Source organism: Physeter macrocephalus, chromosome 2 (assembly GCF_002837175.3).
Source record: "Physeter macrocephalus isolate SW-GA chromosome 2, ASM283717v5, whole genome shotgun sequence".
NCBI classification, from domain to species: domain Eukaryota; kingdom Metazoa; phylum Chordata; class Mammalia; order Artiodactyla; family Physeteridae; genus Physeter; species Physeter macrocephalus.
The window spans coordinates 39,766,625-39,780,714 of NC_041215.1; the positions used below are offsets into that span (position 1 = coordinate 39,766,625).

Here is a 14,090-nt window from a genome sequence, read left to right on the forward strand (position 1 = left end):
AGGGTCCCCAAGTGCCGACCTCCAGGGCTGTGCTGAAGAGCGCATCAGCGCCCACACCGCGTTCGGCCGTTCCCGGGCTCGCGATGCCGCCTTCCTCCCTTCTGCCTGCTCAGCCCTGCCCAGACCCCATGGGTCCCCTCCTCCAGGGAGACGCAGAATGTCCTGGAGGCGGGCTTGCGAGTCAGTGTGCTGTCTCCACCACTGCAGGAGAACTAAAGGCAGGAGCGATACCCTGTGACTCTCTGGGCCCGCATTCCCAGGACCAACCGACCCACTCGAAAGCCCACCACCACCAACCGAAGCAGCCTCGGCCGAGCCCCTGCCCACTGCCCTGGGGGGCAACCACGCCCAGCCCTCCCCCTGGCCCATCCTTGGCTGGCAAATCTGGGAAGCCCCTTTAAGCCTGGGCCACCAGAATCCTCCGGCTGGAAGGGGATTCTGGGGTCTTCTTTCCTAACCATCTCCTTGTGGATGAAGGATGCTGGGTCCAAGACCAGCTGCCCCAGGTGGGTACCCTGTACGTATGTCTGTACAAGTGCAGGCGTGTAATCACGGACTTTGTTTTCAACCAGAAAGGATGAAGCGCTTGTAGGAAAGCTCCCAGTTGGGAGAGAAAGTCGAGTTACTCCGGGTATTCTTTTCCTTGAACATCTTTGTTTTTGGCCATCTGTTGATTCTGTTGGGTTCTGAGGCCTGGGGCTTACAGATCTTTTAGCAAGCAGAGCCATGGTGGGTTCACGGAAGGTGCTCCACTTGGTGAAAACCAGCTCATCCTGCCCCGCAGAGGGGCCTGGGAGCATGGCTGGCACCCAGGCCAGCAGGTGACACACTCAGACTGTGTCACCACCTTCGTCTTGCGGCGGGAAGGACCCCAGCCCACACGCCTAGGGACACAATGTCGCACAACCTCCTTCTGCCTCACAGGGTCCGACGGAGCAGCCCCTCCCCAGCCGGCGCTTGGGCTGTGCCGCAGACACGACCACCCATCTGAACAGGCATCCCGGACCACAGAGGTGGGTCCTGGCCCGTCAGCAACTAGAGACAGCGTGTGTCCCTTCGGTGTGGTGTTTGGTTAAGTCCCTGCTTCTGAATTCTGGTGCACGGACAACCCGGCGACAGCCCCCCATGAGTGACATTCAGACCCACTGCTGCAATGAACAGCCATCACTGCCCCCCGAAATGCAAACCCAGCTGTGCAGATAAGAAAATGAGGCTTGGGGAGGTTAGCGACTTGCTCAAGGGCAGGATTTGAACCCAGGTCCAAAGAAGCCCTGCTGTGTGGCTTTTCTCTGTCCTGAGTGTACCTTCAGAGAGGTGGGGAGAGGCAGGCCCAGGAAGATGCTCTCACCACAAACAGCTTTCAAATCCTCACTTTAGCGGCTCTGATGGTGAACTTCCTGACAGCCAGCTGCCTACTTGGCCTCCTGCGTCTGGAGGGCAGCCCCAGTTCAGCCCACACCGCCCATCTCCTGCAGGGCTGGGCTTGGCGGACGCCCGCCACCCATAGAGCAGCAGAGCAGGGGACCCGGGAGTTGGCCTGACGCCTCCCCCTCTCATCTCCTTCACAGTTGCATCTCCCACTTCCACCAGCCCAGCCCCCCACTTGCTTGGGGCATCCCGGGGCCCTTAGCTAACTGCTGTCCAACACACATTCCTCACTGCGGCCAAATCAGATCATGTCTTTGCATTTGCCCACCCCAGACCTTTCCAGAGCTCCCACCGCTACTAGGAAAGAGGCACAAATCCTCAGCTCACCCGGTGGCTCTGTGGGTGCCCCTGACCCCCTCTCCAGCCTCCTGCACAGGGCCTTTGCACATACTGCTTCTTCTGTCTGCAGTGCTCTGCCCTCAGCACGCTCATCACTTTTCCCAGGAAACCATCGCTGACCTCCTGGAGTTGGGCAGGTCCCCCTGGGACGCTCTCAGGGCACCACGGTCTCCTCTCTGTGAACAGGTGCAGCTTGGGGGAGTTCGCACTTGCTTGTGTATGTCTGGTTGCTTCTGATTCTCCCGCCTCTGTGAACTAGGGACTCGGTCTCCCCGCTCACCGTTCTATCCCACTACCGGGATCCGGCTGGCTCGGTGGTGAGTCCAGTAGGAGATGCCAAAAGCCTGGCATGGGGCAGAGGCGTGGTGTATCAAGGGACAGTGGACGCTCAGCCATCCAAAGTCAGTATTTACTGAGTGCCCTGCGGATACTTGGGACTGTTCTAAGCATTTTCAAGTGTAAATCCATTTAATCTTCACAACTGTCCTATAAAGAAGGAACTATTATGGGCCTCATCTTACAAAGGAGAAGACAAGTAGCTTGCCCAAGGTCACGCGGCCGGGGGAAGTAGAGAATGATTGGAAAGCAGGCAGGTGGACCCCAGAACCGCCACCGCACTGCCTCTGCTCAGGTGGGGAGGGTAGGTAGGTATCAGGGGAGGGCTCTTCTGGGTGCAGGGGCCCAGGGTGGACACACACACACACACACACACACACACACACACACACACACACACACCCCCCAGTGGGGGCACACAGACAGCCTGACACTTAGTGGCTGCCCTGGGGTGCATTACTCAGCCTCCGGAGCCTCTCTTTGCCCATCTGCACAATGGGGGCAGTGTGGTTGGTGTGTCCTGAGGACACAGGGGCAGCACCACGGACAGTGCCTTGAACCCAGCAGATCTTCCAGAATGAAACTGTGAATGAACACGGCTTCTTTAGGGGCTAGGAGGACTCTTTGGTGAGCAGGGTGAGCTGAGAGCTAATAACAGAGAAAAGGACAGCAAACCTAGAGAAGACGACTGAGCCACAGTGGAGGACATCTGTCCCTAAGCACTCATCCGCCTATCCGGGTGTCCTCCAAGCTTCTTAATTCTTATTTGCTGGGTTCACTCCTGTTCCTCCTCACTTTAAAAGCAACTCTGAGATATAAAAGTGAATCTTCCCAAAGACTCCTGTTACTTATGAACTGAGTGGTAAATGGGAAAATACAAGATGGGGGGTAGAGCTAATATCATACAAAGTAACAAATACACACACATCTTTGCAATACACTTAAAAAAAGATTTTGCTACTAATATTTGGATTCCCACCCTCTCATGCGCCCCTAACAAGACGAAACAGGCCAAATCTGACAGTGATATTCATCTCTGTTATTCCCTCCCCTCAAGGGAAATATGTTTATTAATGTGCCTCTTCCCTCGATAAATTACTAAATAGAAAGAAAAGCCTGGCACTCATTTCCCGTGGCTTCTCCTGTGATTTATGACCAGGATTGGCAGACTCGTCATGTCCATTCATCTGTGGATGCCCCCGTTCCGAGAGCCGACGGCCGCTGGGTGACCAGCCACCTGCCTGCCCTCACCTGGGCAAACGCCAGACGCCACCTGACCTGGATGCTGTTTTGTCCGCTAGTTCTTTCTTTCGTTCGTTCGCGCGTTACTTCACACACCCATCGGGCCCTCCTGCAGCAGTCTGTTTGCCAGGCACCGGCCTTGATGCTGGGGGAGCTGCAAGCAAGGATGCCCAGCCCCGTCTCCTGGAGCTCAGCGTCTCGGTGGGAGATGACAGTGGTACCTGTGGCTCTGGGCAGGATCGCCAGACACCACCGAAGTGGGGTTACCCGAGGTAATAATCCCAGAGCGCTCGCGGGGGCGGGGGAATCTCCTTCCCTGGGATAGTCAGAAATGGCAGGAGATGCAGAAACAGGCCCGGTACCCGGGCAGACGCAGGTTCTGACCCTGCCTGCCAGCTCTAACTGGGTGTCTTTGGGCGAGTTGCTGGACCTCTCTGGGCTGTTCCTCACCCAGAAGATGGGCCCAGAGCGCCCACCTCAGGGTCACTATGGACTACGGAGCAGCGTATCGCCCACAGCTCCGGATGGGCCTCCTGTGGGCCCGAGGCCTGGACGCGCCTTCCCTGGGGACGGCAGGGCACAGCCTCGTGGCAGGGCTTGTGAGCCGTGACCCCACTGCTCGGGGAGTATTCCTGCATGGCCCAGCCCGTCACCGGATCGTTTCTGGACTCCCTAAGGAGATGCTCTAAGGAAATCCAGCCTGAGGACCTTGACCTGGCCCACACTTAGCTGTTCATAGCCCCTCTTGCGGGGGAGTAGACAGCACCGAGGCTCTGGGGACCAGAGGTGTGGGCTGAGGCCTATGAGTGCATTTCCCAGGTCTATGATGGAGACAAAGAAACTTAGGGCTCTGGGCTCGAGGCTCCCCACCTGGAAAGTGGCTTCGTAATGCTTGTGTCACGAGACTCTGGGCAGGCTTGCCAGATGAGCCGGACACACCATTCGGCCTGAGCCTGCCCTCAGCACCCTGCTCCTCGTCTCCCTCCTGCCGGCAGGCTGGGTGCGGACGCCCTTCCAGAACGGGCCTCTGGCAGCCCCTCCGTCAGCTCCCCTGCCTCTCCGTGGCGTGATCCGTGTGACTGGTTCCTGAGACCTCCCTGGACCCGCGGGCAGCATAAAGAACGGGCGTCAGCACGGAGGCGACATCCGAGGGAAATGAGTGTCAATGCGACAATAAAATATACAGCTCGTAGGAAATATGGGCTGTAAGCACACAGCATTCCACCCGGAAGCATTTCAACCTCCTCGGCATGGTGGGGCGGGGGGCGGCGGCTGCGGCTCCGCCGTCAAACCACCAATACTTAACAGCATCACGCGAGAAAACTCCATCTTAGGGCCCTGGTGACAAAGCAGTGACCTCCGCGCTCTCTAGAGGACCACTAGGCAGAATAACCTCGGATTCCCGGACTGGTTATCTATCACCTTCCAAAGCCGCGTCACTCCTCACTCTTCCGGCTATAAATCAGCCTCCTTAAAGAACAGGGCAATGGGCCTTCACTGACCACCTGGAGGCCAGGAGGCTCCCCGCAGAGGGAGGGTGGCTTCTGCCGGAGATGCCCCTTGTCCTGCCCACAGCCCGGCCCTGTGCTCTGCGGGGGACGGAGGGCTTGGCTTTGCCATTCAGCAAGAACCCTCCAGAGCCCCTCCAACTCCAGCCTTGCCGCTAAGGCTGTGGCACCTTCCCCAGCGTAGGACACACACACGACCCAAAGGAGATCGTTTAGGCGTGACGGGGACACAGACGGGGACATCTTCCCCAGATATTATGGGGTTTCCCACTTCAGAAAAAAAAAATAAAGTTCTATTTTAAGGTGAGTCTGTTAAAAATATAAGACTAAAGTTATCGTGTAGGCGGCACTTGGCTAAGGTAAAACTGCGGGTGGTTTGCCAGTGGGTGGGCTGGGAACACTGCTCTGCCGGATGTGGACCTGGGTGGCCTTCCTGACACCCTTTCCCCAGGCCTCCTCACAGCGGGGTGCCCCTGATCTCCACACCCCAGCTTGACACTCATCGCCCCTGGGACATTCTCTCCCCCATGGCTCTGCCTCCTCTTGGAATGTGAAGTGCGGGTGCTGAGGAAACAGGCTAGGTAGGCGGGGCGGCCTCGGGACAGGTGTTCTTTGCCGCAACAGGGAGCTTCCACAGAGCAGCGCCCCCCTGGAGCAACGCGAGAGCAGGGCTTGGCATGCTGTGTTGCTAGCACCTGGCACCATGCCTGGCATGTAGTAGGTGCTCAATAAATACCCATTCACGAATGGATGAGGAGAGTGAGTGTGTGTGTGTGTGTGTGTGTGTATGTGTATGTGGTGTGTGCATGTTTATGGTGTGGGTGTGTATGTGGTATGTAGGTAGTGTGTGTTTGTGTGTGTGTGCACGAAAAAGAGCGAAGAGACACACACATGGAGTCTCCCCAACTCCGCACAAACTCTCAGGGCCCCTGCACCGGCAGAGAGCTTACGTGTCCCCATCATGTTATGGGCAGCTTCCTCACGTGAACACACATGTCCTCAGAGCCTCAGGGCCCTTTCCCAGGTGGTCCCGTGAGCCCCGCTGCCCTGGCCCCAGGCCTGCACACCTTTCCCCGCGAGAGTCTGAGCACGAAGAAACTCGACTGGAAGACCCACTCACACCTCCGCAGGGTGGACAGAGGCTTCCCGGGAGCATCTCTCCCCAGACCCGTGCAGCTGGGACCAGCCGAAAACACCAGAGCTGGTGGGCTTTCCCACGGTTCACAGGAGGGGAGGGGCCAGGGACCCCCCCACACACCCAGAGGCAGGTCTGGGCTCAGCCGGGCGCAGGCCTGGGCCCGAGTCTCTCGGGGCCACGCAGGCATTGGAGCTGCACAGAAATGCCTAAAACTTTAAATAACGGACGCAAAACTTCTGGCTGAAACTGGTTTGGAAAAAAACCAAGTAACAACGAATACAGGAATTCATGCTGGACTTCACTCCGATTTCCTTGGAGGTAAGTGATGGGGAACAAAGGAAAAGAAACCACCCCTTTCTGAGGTTCACCGGGGTTTGTGAAAATCCCCGGGTCGCCACCAACCCCCAGCTCAGCCCGAGAAACCCATGTGTCCGTCCAGACCAAGGCTGGAGGTGGTGAAGCTCCGCTCTGCACCTGAAGCCCATCACACCCTCAAGACCGAGGCGGAGACAGGAAGTCAAGTGTGTGTGTGTGTGTTTGTGTGTGTGTGTGTGTGTGTGCGCGCGCTGAGTTACTGGTGAGCTCACCTCCTCACCACCGCCCGACCCCGTGTCTCAGATGCTCAGCCCAGACACTGCCAAACGCTGAGCGCCCCAGAACAAAGCCGCCTGTCCCCTTCCAGGCTCCCCGCAGGCTGACAGCTGCTGGCCTCGCACAGTTTCTTCCGATTAGTTTGCATGTTTCTACCCCGGGTTCTTCTGTGACTGCCGCTCCCTCCCTCCCTGCCCCCACAAACACAGAGCCCTGCTCTTTGGCAGATGCTCCTGGACCTGCGGGGCTCTGGGTTTGTGAAGACGGGAGGGCCAGCCAGTTATAGCTGGGGCCCCTCGGGTCCTGCAGGTGGGCGGAGAGAGATGCAGAGCCCAAGGGGAGCTGATGCGGGCGGCGTCCTGGGAGACGCCCAGGACCTGAGTCCTGGGACTCGGTGCGGGGCGGAACGGGGCTAGCCTGCGGGGATGGTGGACGGGCGCAGGGGCGCAGGTGGGGAGAGACAGGCTGGAGGGACGGCCGCTGGCCACGTGGCAGAGTCTGGGTTTCACCCCGAGGGTGATGGGAGGGGCGGGGGAGGCTGAGCTGGCACAGGACTGGATGGCTGGCGGGGGTGCTGAGAAGGCAGACTTGGCAGGTCTCGGGTGGGCTGGCCTGGGGGGGGTGGGCTGGTGGTGAGGAAAAGGTGTCCAGGAGTTGTGGCTTGGGGCCCAAACACGGGGTGCACGGTGGTGCCGCCAATCGGGAGACAAAACCCTGAGAAGGTGGTAGATTTGAAAGAGGGAAAAGATACCAGTGGAAAGAGATGGGAACCGGCTGCATGGAGCACCCACTGTGAACCTGGAACTGAGCCACGCTCACACAGCATGCAGGGTACCACTGTCCAGGCCCCGCCGGGTCCCGGCAGCACCGGCTGCCCCAGCGAGGACGCAGCTCGAGCCGGCGTGGCCTGGACCCGCCCGCAGCACCACCGTCCCTGCAGCACGCTGGCTCCGGCCCAGCTGCTTGGCCCACCGGGCTCTCCCCGAGGCCATGGCTCACGGGGCCCCTCAGATGTGCTCTGCTGGCTGGGGTGCTGTGCGTGAGGGGGAGCCCACGATGCTGGTGACAGACGGGGCGGGGCCTGGGCAAGTCCCTGGATGCTGGGAACCCCAGGGGGCCCATCTTACGGCAGGGACGGTAATTGTGGCCTCGGAAGGGGGCTGAGGGGAGTCACACGGGGAGTGTGCATAAAGGCATGGCACACACATGCACACAGCAGGCGCTCACATGTGCTGACTCGGCCCCTCCCGCCCTCTGGGGACACCTGCCTGACCAGACCCCTCGGCCACGGCTTCTCCGTGTCTGCCCGGCTGGCCTGGTGCCACCCGGTCCAAGGCCTTGGCAGGCGGACGTCGCTTGGGGAATCTGACGTTTCATGCCCTGCACTGTCGCTGTTGCTTGGTTTCTAACTGTGACGACCAGCAAGCACACGTGTCCTCCCCAGGGCCCTCCCGCTCCCTGCGGGGCGCACCTGTAGGGCTGTTAAGGGGAGGAGAGAGAAAAGCATGTAGATTTATGCACTCAGGGGGCCGACAGGCCTCACTGCACCCCTACACTGTGTGCCCGTCCTGGACGAAACACCATCCTGGGGAAGACACAGGGGCGAGACAGACCCAGGGACCAGCTTCTGGTGGCATCGTTTGGTCGTGCTGTGGGTTCCCTTCAGGGCAGGCTGAGGGTGACACGGGACAAAACCCACAGAGCTGCCATTAGGAGGACTGCCGTGCTCCTCCCCAGGGACACTCCTGCAGGGCAGCGGTGCTCAGGGACCACTCGAGGTGGCCCCCGTAAGTGTGCGGTGAGCAGGGCAGAGAGACAATGAGACAGGCAGGACCTGGACCCTGTGCTGCAGTGCTGGCACCTGGGCAAACATCTTCTTGAGCAACAAAATACAGAGAATCTATAAGGGACTAAAAACAACTTGTGTATATGTGCAGTTGGGGCAAATTATGGACAACAAGATACAGAAAGACCAAAAACCCAACTGCCACTTCTGAGGAGCCTGGAGCAAAAGCATGTACTGCGTATGCCCCCTGCACGCAGCACCACCAAAGGGGTGGGCGGAGCACCTAGGCTACGCCTCCCCCCGACACACCCCCATCCTCACCCCATATAAGGAACCAGCCTGCCCCACCTCGGGGAGTGAACGAGCAAGGAAACCTTGTTAGTTGTTCTCGCTCCCCACCCCCGGCTGCAGCAGGAGCCCCCATAAAGCCTTGCCTGGATCTCTTGTCTGGCCTCTTATCAATTTCTATTGATTGAGGAGGTCAAGAACGCCTGGTGGTCACAAGGAAAGGAGGGGAGGGAGGGGGCATCCAGAGGGACTTCCTGGAGGAGGTGAGATCTCAGCCAGGCCTTAGGAAGTGAGGGGCTCGGCTTTGATCCGGCCGAGAAGGTGGAGTTGCAGTGGCTGGTGTGGACTGGAAGCCCAGGGTGGAGGACTGGGGGACGGGAGGTGGCTGAGGGGTGCAGGGCCCCCCCACCGAGTCTTCGGGACTACCTGCAACCCAGCAGGTCTCCTGCAGGTGTCTGTCTGCTCCCTGCCACCAGGGAGTGAAAAAGGGCTTGAGGGGTATAAATCTGCAGGAGCCGCCTGCCGGCCCCTCGCTGTGGCTTCCAGCCCCGCTGCCTGGCCTGGATCCCTGGGGGTCTCTGGGATGAGCTCCAGAGCCGCAGGCGGAGCAGTGTTGACTGGGGAGGGGAGACGTCTTTAGCTTTCTCCCCCACATGGGGGCTCCATCTGACCCCAGGGGCTGGCTCACGGTCAGGGTGCAGCTGCCCCTGTAAAAGCAGCTGTGAGGATGGCTGGGGGTGGGCGGGCGACTTGGTACCTCATGGGCACCAGGCACCTCATCTCCCCAGAACACCCGACTGGCTGCGCCCCCAAACGGGTCCGGGTGAGTTACTGACAACTCTGTCCTCCAACTACTCAGGCCTGAGGCCCCAGTGCTGTCCTCAATGTCTTTCTTCCTCCCTGACTCTACATCCCAGCCAGGAACAAATCTTGTGGCTCTTCCTTCAAACTCCATCTGAAGCATGGCCTTTCCTCCCACCTCTGACAGCTGGACCACCTGCTTCCACCGTGCCCCTAAATCTGTTCTCCGACCAGCAGCCAGAATGAAATCCCTTTTAAGAATAAGTCAGGTCTCATTCCTCCTCTGTCCGACCCCCTCCACGGGCCCCAGCTCACTCTGCGTGAAAGCCAAAGTTTCACCAAGCCTTGACCGACAGGCACAGCCAGCCCCTGAGCTCTGGCCCCACCCTACTGCCCCTTCACTCACTGGGTACCAGGTACACTGGCCTCCCGGGCTTTTCTTGATCCCAGCAGGCCCACTGCGGCCTCAGGCCCTTTGCACTTGCTGTCTCTCCTGCCTGTATCACTCTTTGGCCTATGTCTGCATGGCTCATCCCTTTCAGTTCTTTGCTTGAATATCATCTTCTCAGTGAGGATTTCCTGATTTCCTCCTTCAAGACGGCACCCTCATCCACTCAGTGCTCCTTACCCCGTTCCTGAATGGTGTGTCTCTCCCCACTAAGCTGTAAGGAAGTTCCATGAAGGCAGAGATGAGTCCCTTTGCTTCCCTGGAGTGACTGCAGTTCCTACACCTCCTGGCCCGTGATGACTCACTAAGCATTTGTGTGTGTGGTTCAGACGCAGTCCCCGAGGACAGCAGTCATGGCAGGGACTGGGGTAAACCCCAGATTCCTCCACTGGGCTCCTGCCCCCCACAAGAGGAACAACAAGCACCCTCATCGGCCTCAGGGCGGCCGTCAGCCCGTCCTGCTCCCCACACACACCCTGGCCCAGCACTCACCGTCCACTGGATTGAGGTAGTCATGGAGATGGGGTGCACTGGCCGCACCCCCGCTCTGCATCAGCAGGTCCCCATACGGCGTGGGGTGCCCTGCCATGAGGGTCATCTGGTGGTAATAGTCTGAGGGGTTGGTGCCTGGAGGGGGGAGGCCAAACAGCCCCCTCTCCTTAAGGTGCTCGTGGGCCGCTGTGGGCGGGAGGGAAGGAGAGGAAGAAACTGTCAGAATCTGGCCAAAAAGAAGAGAACCATGCACCTGGCCCGAGGAGGTCCCTCTGGGCCCTCCGGCCCTCCCCTGCCCCCCGGGCCCCCTCCCCCGCCGTCCCTGGTCAGCCCCCGAGCAGCCGGCTGGGGCGGGGCTGTTTCTGCTGACGGGGCGGCCAGAACCCAGCCTCCACATTCCTCCGCTTGCTGAGAGCCATAAACAACTGCTTCCTCCTCCCAGTCCAGGCCCCACAGACGCCCAGAGCTCCAGGGTCCATGGTCCAGCATAGGCTCCAAAGGAAAAAGGAGATGCAGTCGGAGGTGCCAGGGTGGCCAGACAGCTGGGCGCCAGGTCAGACTCACTCAACTCTCAAAGTGGGATGGCAGGCGAGCGCTCGCCCGCCCTGGCCAGATAAAGCTCCTCGCCTGTCAGAACCGGGGCAGGCGGTCTGCCTTCAGCCCCGCACTCAGCCCTGCCGGGGCTTAGCCAAGAGGCCCGGAGGGTGAACTTCAGAGTATCTTGAGGGGGCCTGGCACTCAAGGGTGTGGTGTTAGTTAAAGAGGGGCTTGGAAACCAAACATACCCCTCGGGTGCCCTGGCTTTTACCAGGTGTGCAAAATTAAGAAGGTGCCACCTCTCTGAGCTAGCTCAGTTTTCCATCCGTAAGATGGGGGTAATAATACCCACCAGTCAAATTACTATTAAAAATGATAGCATCAGCCAACGTTGTGCTGGGCGTTCCGCTGGGTGGGTGCAGGCACGGGGCTGAGGGGACCACATCCACTCTCTGGTTTCACGAGCATCACACCGTGAGCTGATCCCCTCGGCAGATGAGGACTCCGGCACTTCAAGAGATAAAGATGCCGCTCCAGGCCACACAGCAGGGAGTTTGAATCCAGAGCCCGGGAACTGGCCTGCCTGCTATTAGTCCGGGCAGGTGCCAAAGGAGATGCACACACTCTGCGCAGAGAGCAGCAGCCGGTCCGTGGAAGCGGTCACCCTCCCCTCCTCCTCCTCCTCCTCCCCTCCCTCTCCTGCTGTATCCTCTAGGGACAGCCCTAGCCTGCAGCCCCACGGCCTCTGCCTGGCCTGTCTGTGCTGGAAATGCCCTCCCCTCCCCCTTCTTGCTCGTGCCTCTTCGCTGAAGTCTTCCTTGAGTGCCACTGTTCTCCACGCACACGCGCGCACACACGCACACGCACGCAGCACACACGCATGCGCGCACAGGCACACACACACACACAGTCTGGTCTGGCGGACCCTGCCTCTGCCCTTTGTCTGTAGGAGTACAGACATCTCTCAGGGCCCTCCCTGACCCAGGCCTCGAGAGGACCGCCCCGTCTCTGTGTGTATTAGTTTCCTCAGGCTGCTGCAACAAGTTAGTACAGGCTTGCTGCTAACTGCTGTGAAAACAGATTTTTATTCTCCCTCAGGTCTCGAGGCCAGAAGTCCAAAATCAAGGTGTCAGCAGGGCCACCCACTCCGGAGGCTTTAGGGGAAAACCTGTTGCTTGCCTCTTCCAGCTTCTGGGAGTTGCCAGCTTCCTTGGCTTGTAGCCACATCACTCCCATCTTTGCGGTGTCTTCTTATCTATGTGTCCCTTATAAGGACACTTGTCATTGGATTTAAGGCCCACGTGGATAATCCAGGACGATCTCTTCGACTCAGAATCCCCAACTTAATCACATCGGCAGAGGGCCCTTTTCCACATGAGGCCACGGTCTCGGGTTCAGGGCTTATGATGTAGACGTATCTTCCTGAGGGCACCAGGCTGCCCGCTGCACCACGTGTGAACTTCAAGGCAGGAGCAGCGTCTGGACCCTGGCCTGCACCGCCAGGAGAGGCTGGGGAGCTCCGGTCCACTTCCCAGGAGACACGGGCTCTGTGTGGATGTGTCACACCCTTTGGGACATCCCGGATTGGTCGCGGCCACTCGGGGGCCCACGGAGATTTCAGGGCCAGGAGCAGTGGTGAAGGGCCATTTATGAAAGGCCCCATCCTGGCTGGCCGTCTTCACGTCCCGCGGCTGCAGCCATTCACCTTGTCTGGTTTCTCTTTGTGACTCTGCCCTTTTCTGTCTCAAATGAATTGAACAGGGTTGCCATCTGACTGAGCTGGGCCACTCATCATCCTCTCAGGAGGGACACAAAGTCACTGGTGGTCACCCCGGAGCCTTGGGGCTGGGGTCTCATTTAGAGGCCATGCGTTGACCTGCCAGAGATGCAGACAGAAACCTGCCCAGCTCTGCCTTCTTTCTGCTCTGAGGGGGCCCTGAGACACCCCGATACAACACCCACTCTGCTTAACACCAGCTTCTGCAGACTTTGGCATCTTGCAACCAAGTAATTCTCACCTAAGATAGGACCTCCATGAATAAACAGACGTCACCATTCTTATTACGTAATTTGTATGCCAAGGCTGTTTATGAATAGTTCTTTTTAAAAATAAATTTATTTATTATTTATTTTTGGCTGCGTTGGGTCTTCGTTGCTGCGCGCGGGCTTTCTCTAGTTGCGGCGAACGGAGGCTACTCTTCGTTGCGGTGCACGGGCTTCTCATTGCAGTGGCTTCTCTTGTTGTGGAGCACAGGCTCTAGGTGCGCGGGCTTCAGTAGTTGTGGCATGTGGGCTCAGTAGTTGTGGCTCGTGGGCTCTAGAGCACAGGCTCAGTAGTTGTGGCACACAGGCTCAGTAGATGTGGCTTGCAGGCTCTAGAGCACAGCCTCAGTAGTTGTGGCATGTGGGCTCAGTAGTTGTCGCTCGTGGGCTCTAGAGCGCAGGCTCAGTAGTTGTGGCACGTGGGCTCTACAGCGCAGCCTCAGTGGTTGTGGCATGTGGCCTCAGTAGTTGTGGCTCGTGGGCTCTAGAGCGCAGGCTCAGTAGTTGTGGCACGTGGGCTTAGTAGGTGTCGCTCACGGGCTCTAGAGCGCAGGCTCAGTGGTTGTGGCGCACGGGCTTAGTGGCTCCGCGGCACGTGGGATCTTCCCGGACCAGGGCTCGAATCTGTGTCCCCTGCATCAGCAGGCGGATTCTTAACCACTGCGCCACCTGGGAAGTCCTACGAATAGTTCTCTAATGAGCGCACAAACCAATGCACCCCTGGTTCCCTTGTCTGGGACCACTCATTTATCGAAAGACCTACTGTTGGTGGGGGGCAGGGAGGAAGGCCAGCCACTGACCACCCCACGGACAGCAGCTGAGGAATGACAGCATTAGAGTTAGCATCCCTCCCCCGACCCCGGTGCCCCAGGCCCCCCTACTCACCGTCCGCAGGGCTGAGGCCCCTGGCCGCAGAGATGGCAGGGTGCGTGGGGCTGCCGTGCACAGTGCAGAGGTACTGCTCCATGTGGGAGCTCACGTACGGGTGTGGGGCGTTGAAGGGGGACTCCCCAGGGCCGGCAGGGTGTGGGGAAAGTCGGATCAATGAGATATCCGAGATGACCGGGCTGCCACTCAGGGCAGGAGGCCTGCAGAGACAAAGGGGAACGTTTT

The 14,090-nt window shown here is 59.0% G+C and overlaps 1 protein-coding gene across 2 annotated transcripts in view; it reads right to left on the reverse strand.

Moving 5' to 3' along the window:
- Positions 1–14,090, reverse strand: part of GLI2 (GLI family zinc finger 2) — a 250,812-nt gene that overhangs the window by 25,381 nt on the left and 211,341 nt on the right. For both annotated transcript variants that reach the window (XM_024117097.2, XM_024117100.3), the window contains 2 exons: positions 13,863–14,065; positions 10,398–10,583 (listed from right to left, as the gene is read on the reverse strand). In XM_024117097.2, the coding sequence (XP_023972865.1) occupies positions 10,398–10,583; positions 13,863–14,065 (389 nt within the window). The remainder of the gene's footprint in view (positions 1–10,397; positions 10,584–13,862; positions 14,066–14,090) is intronic.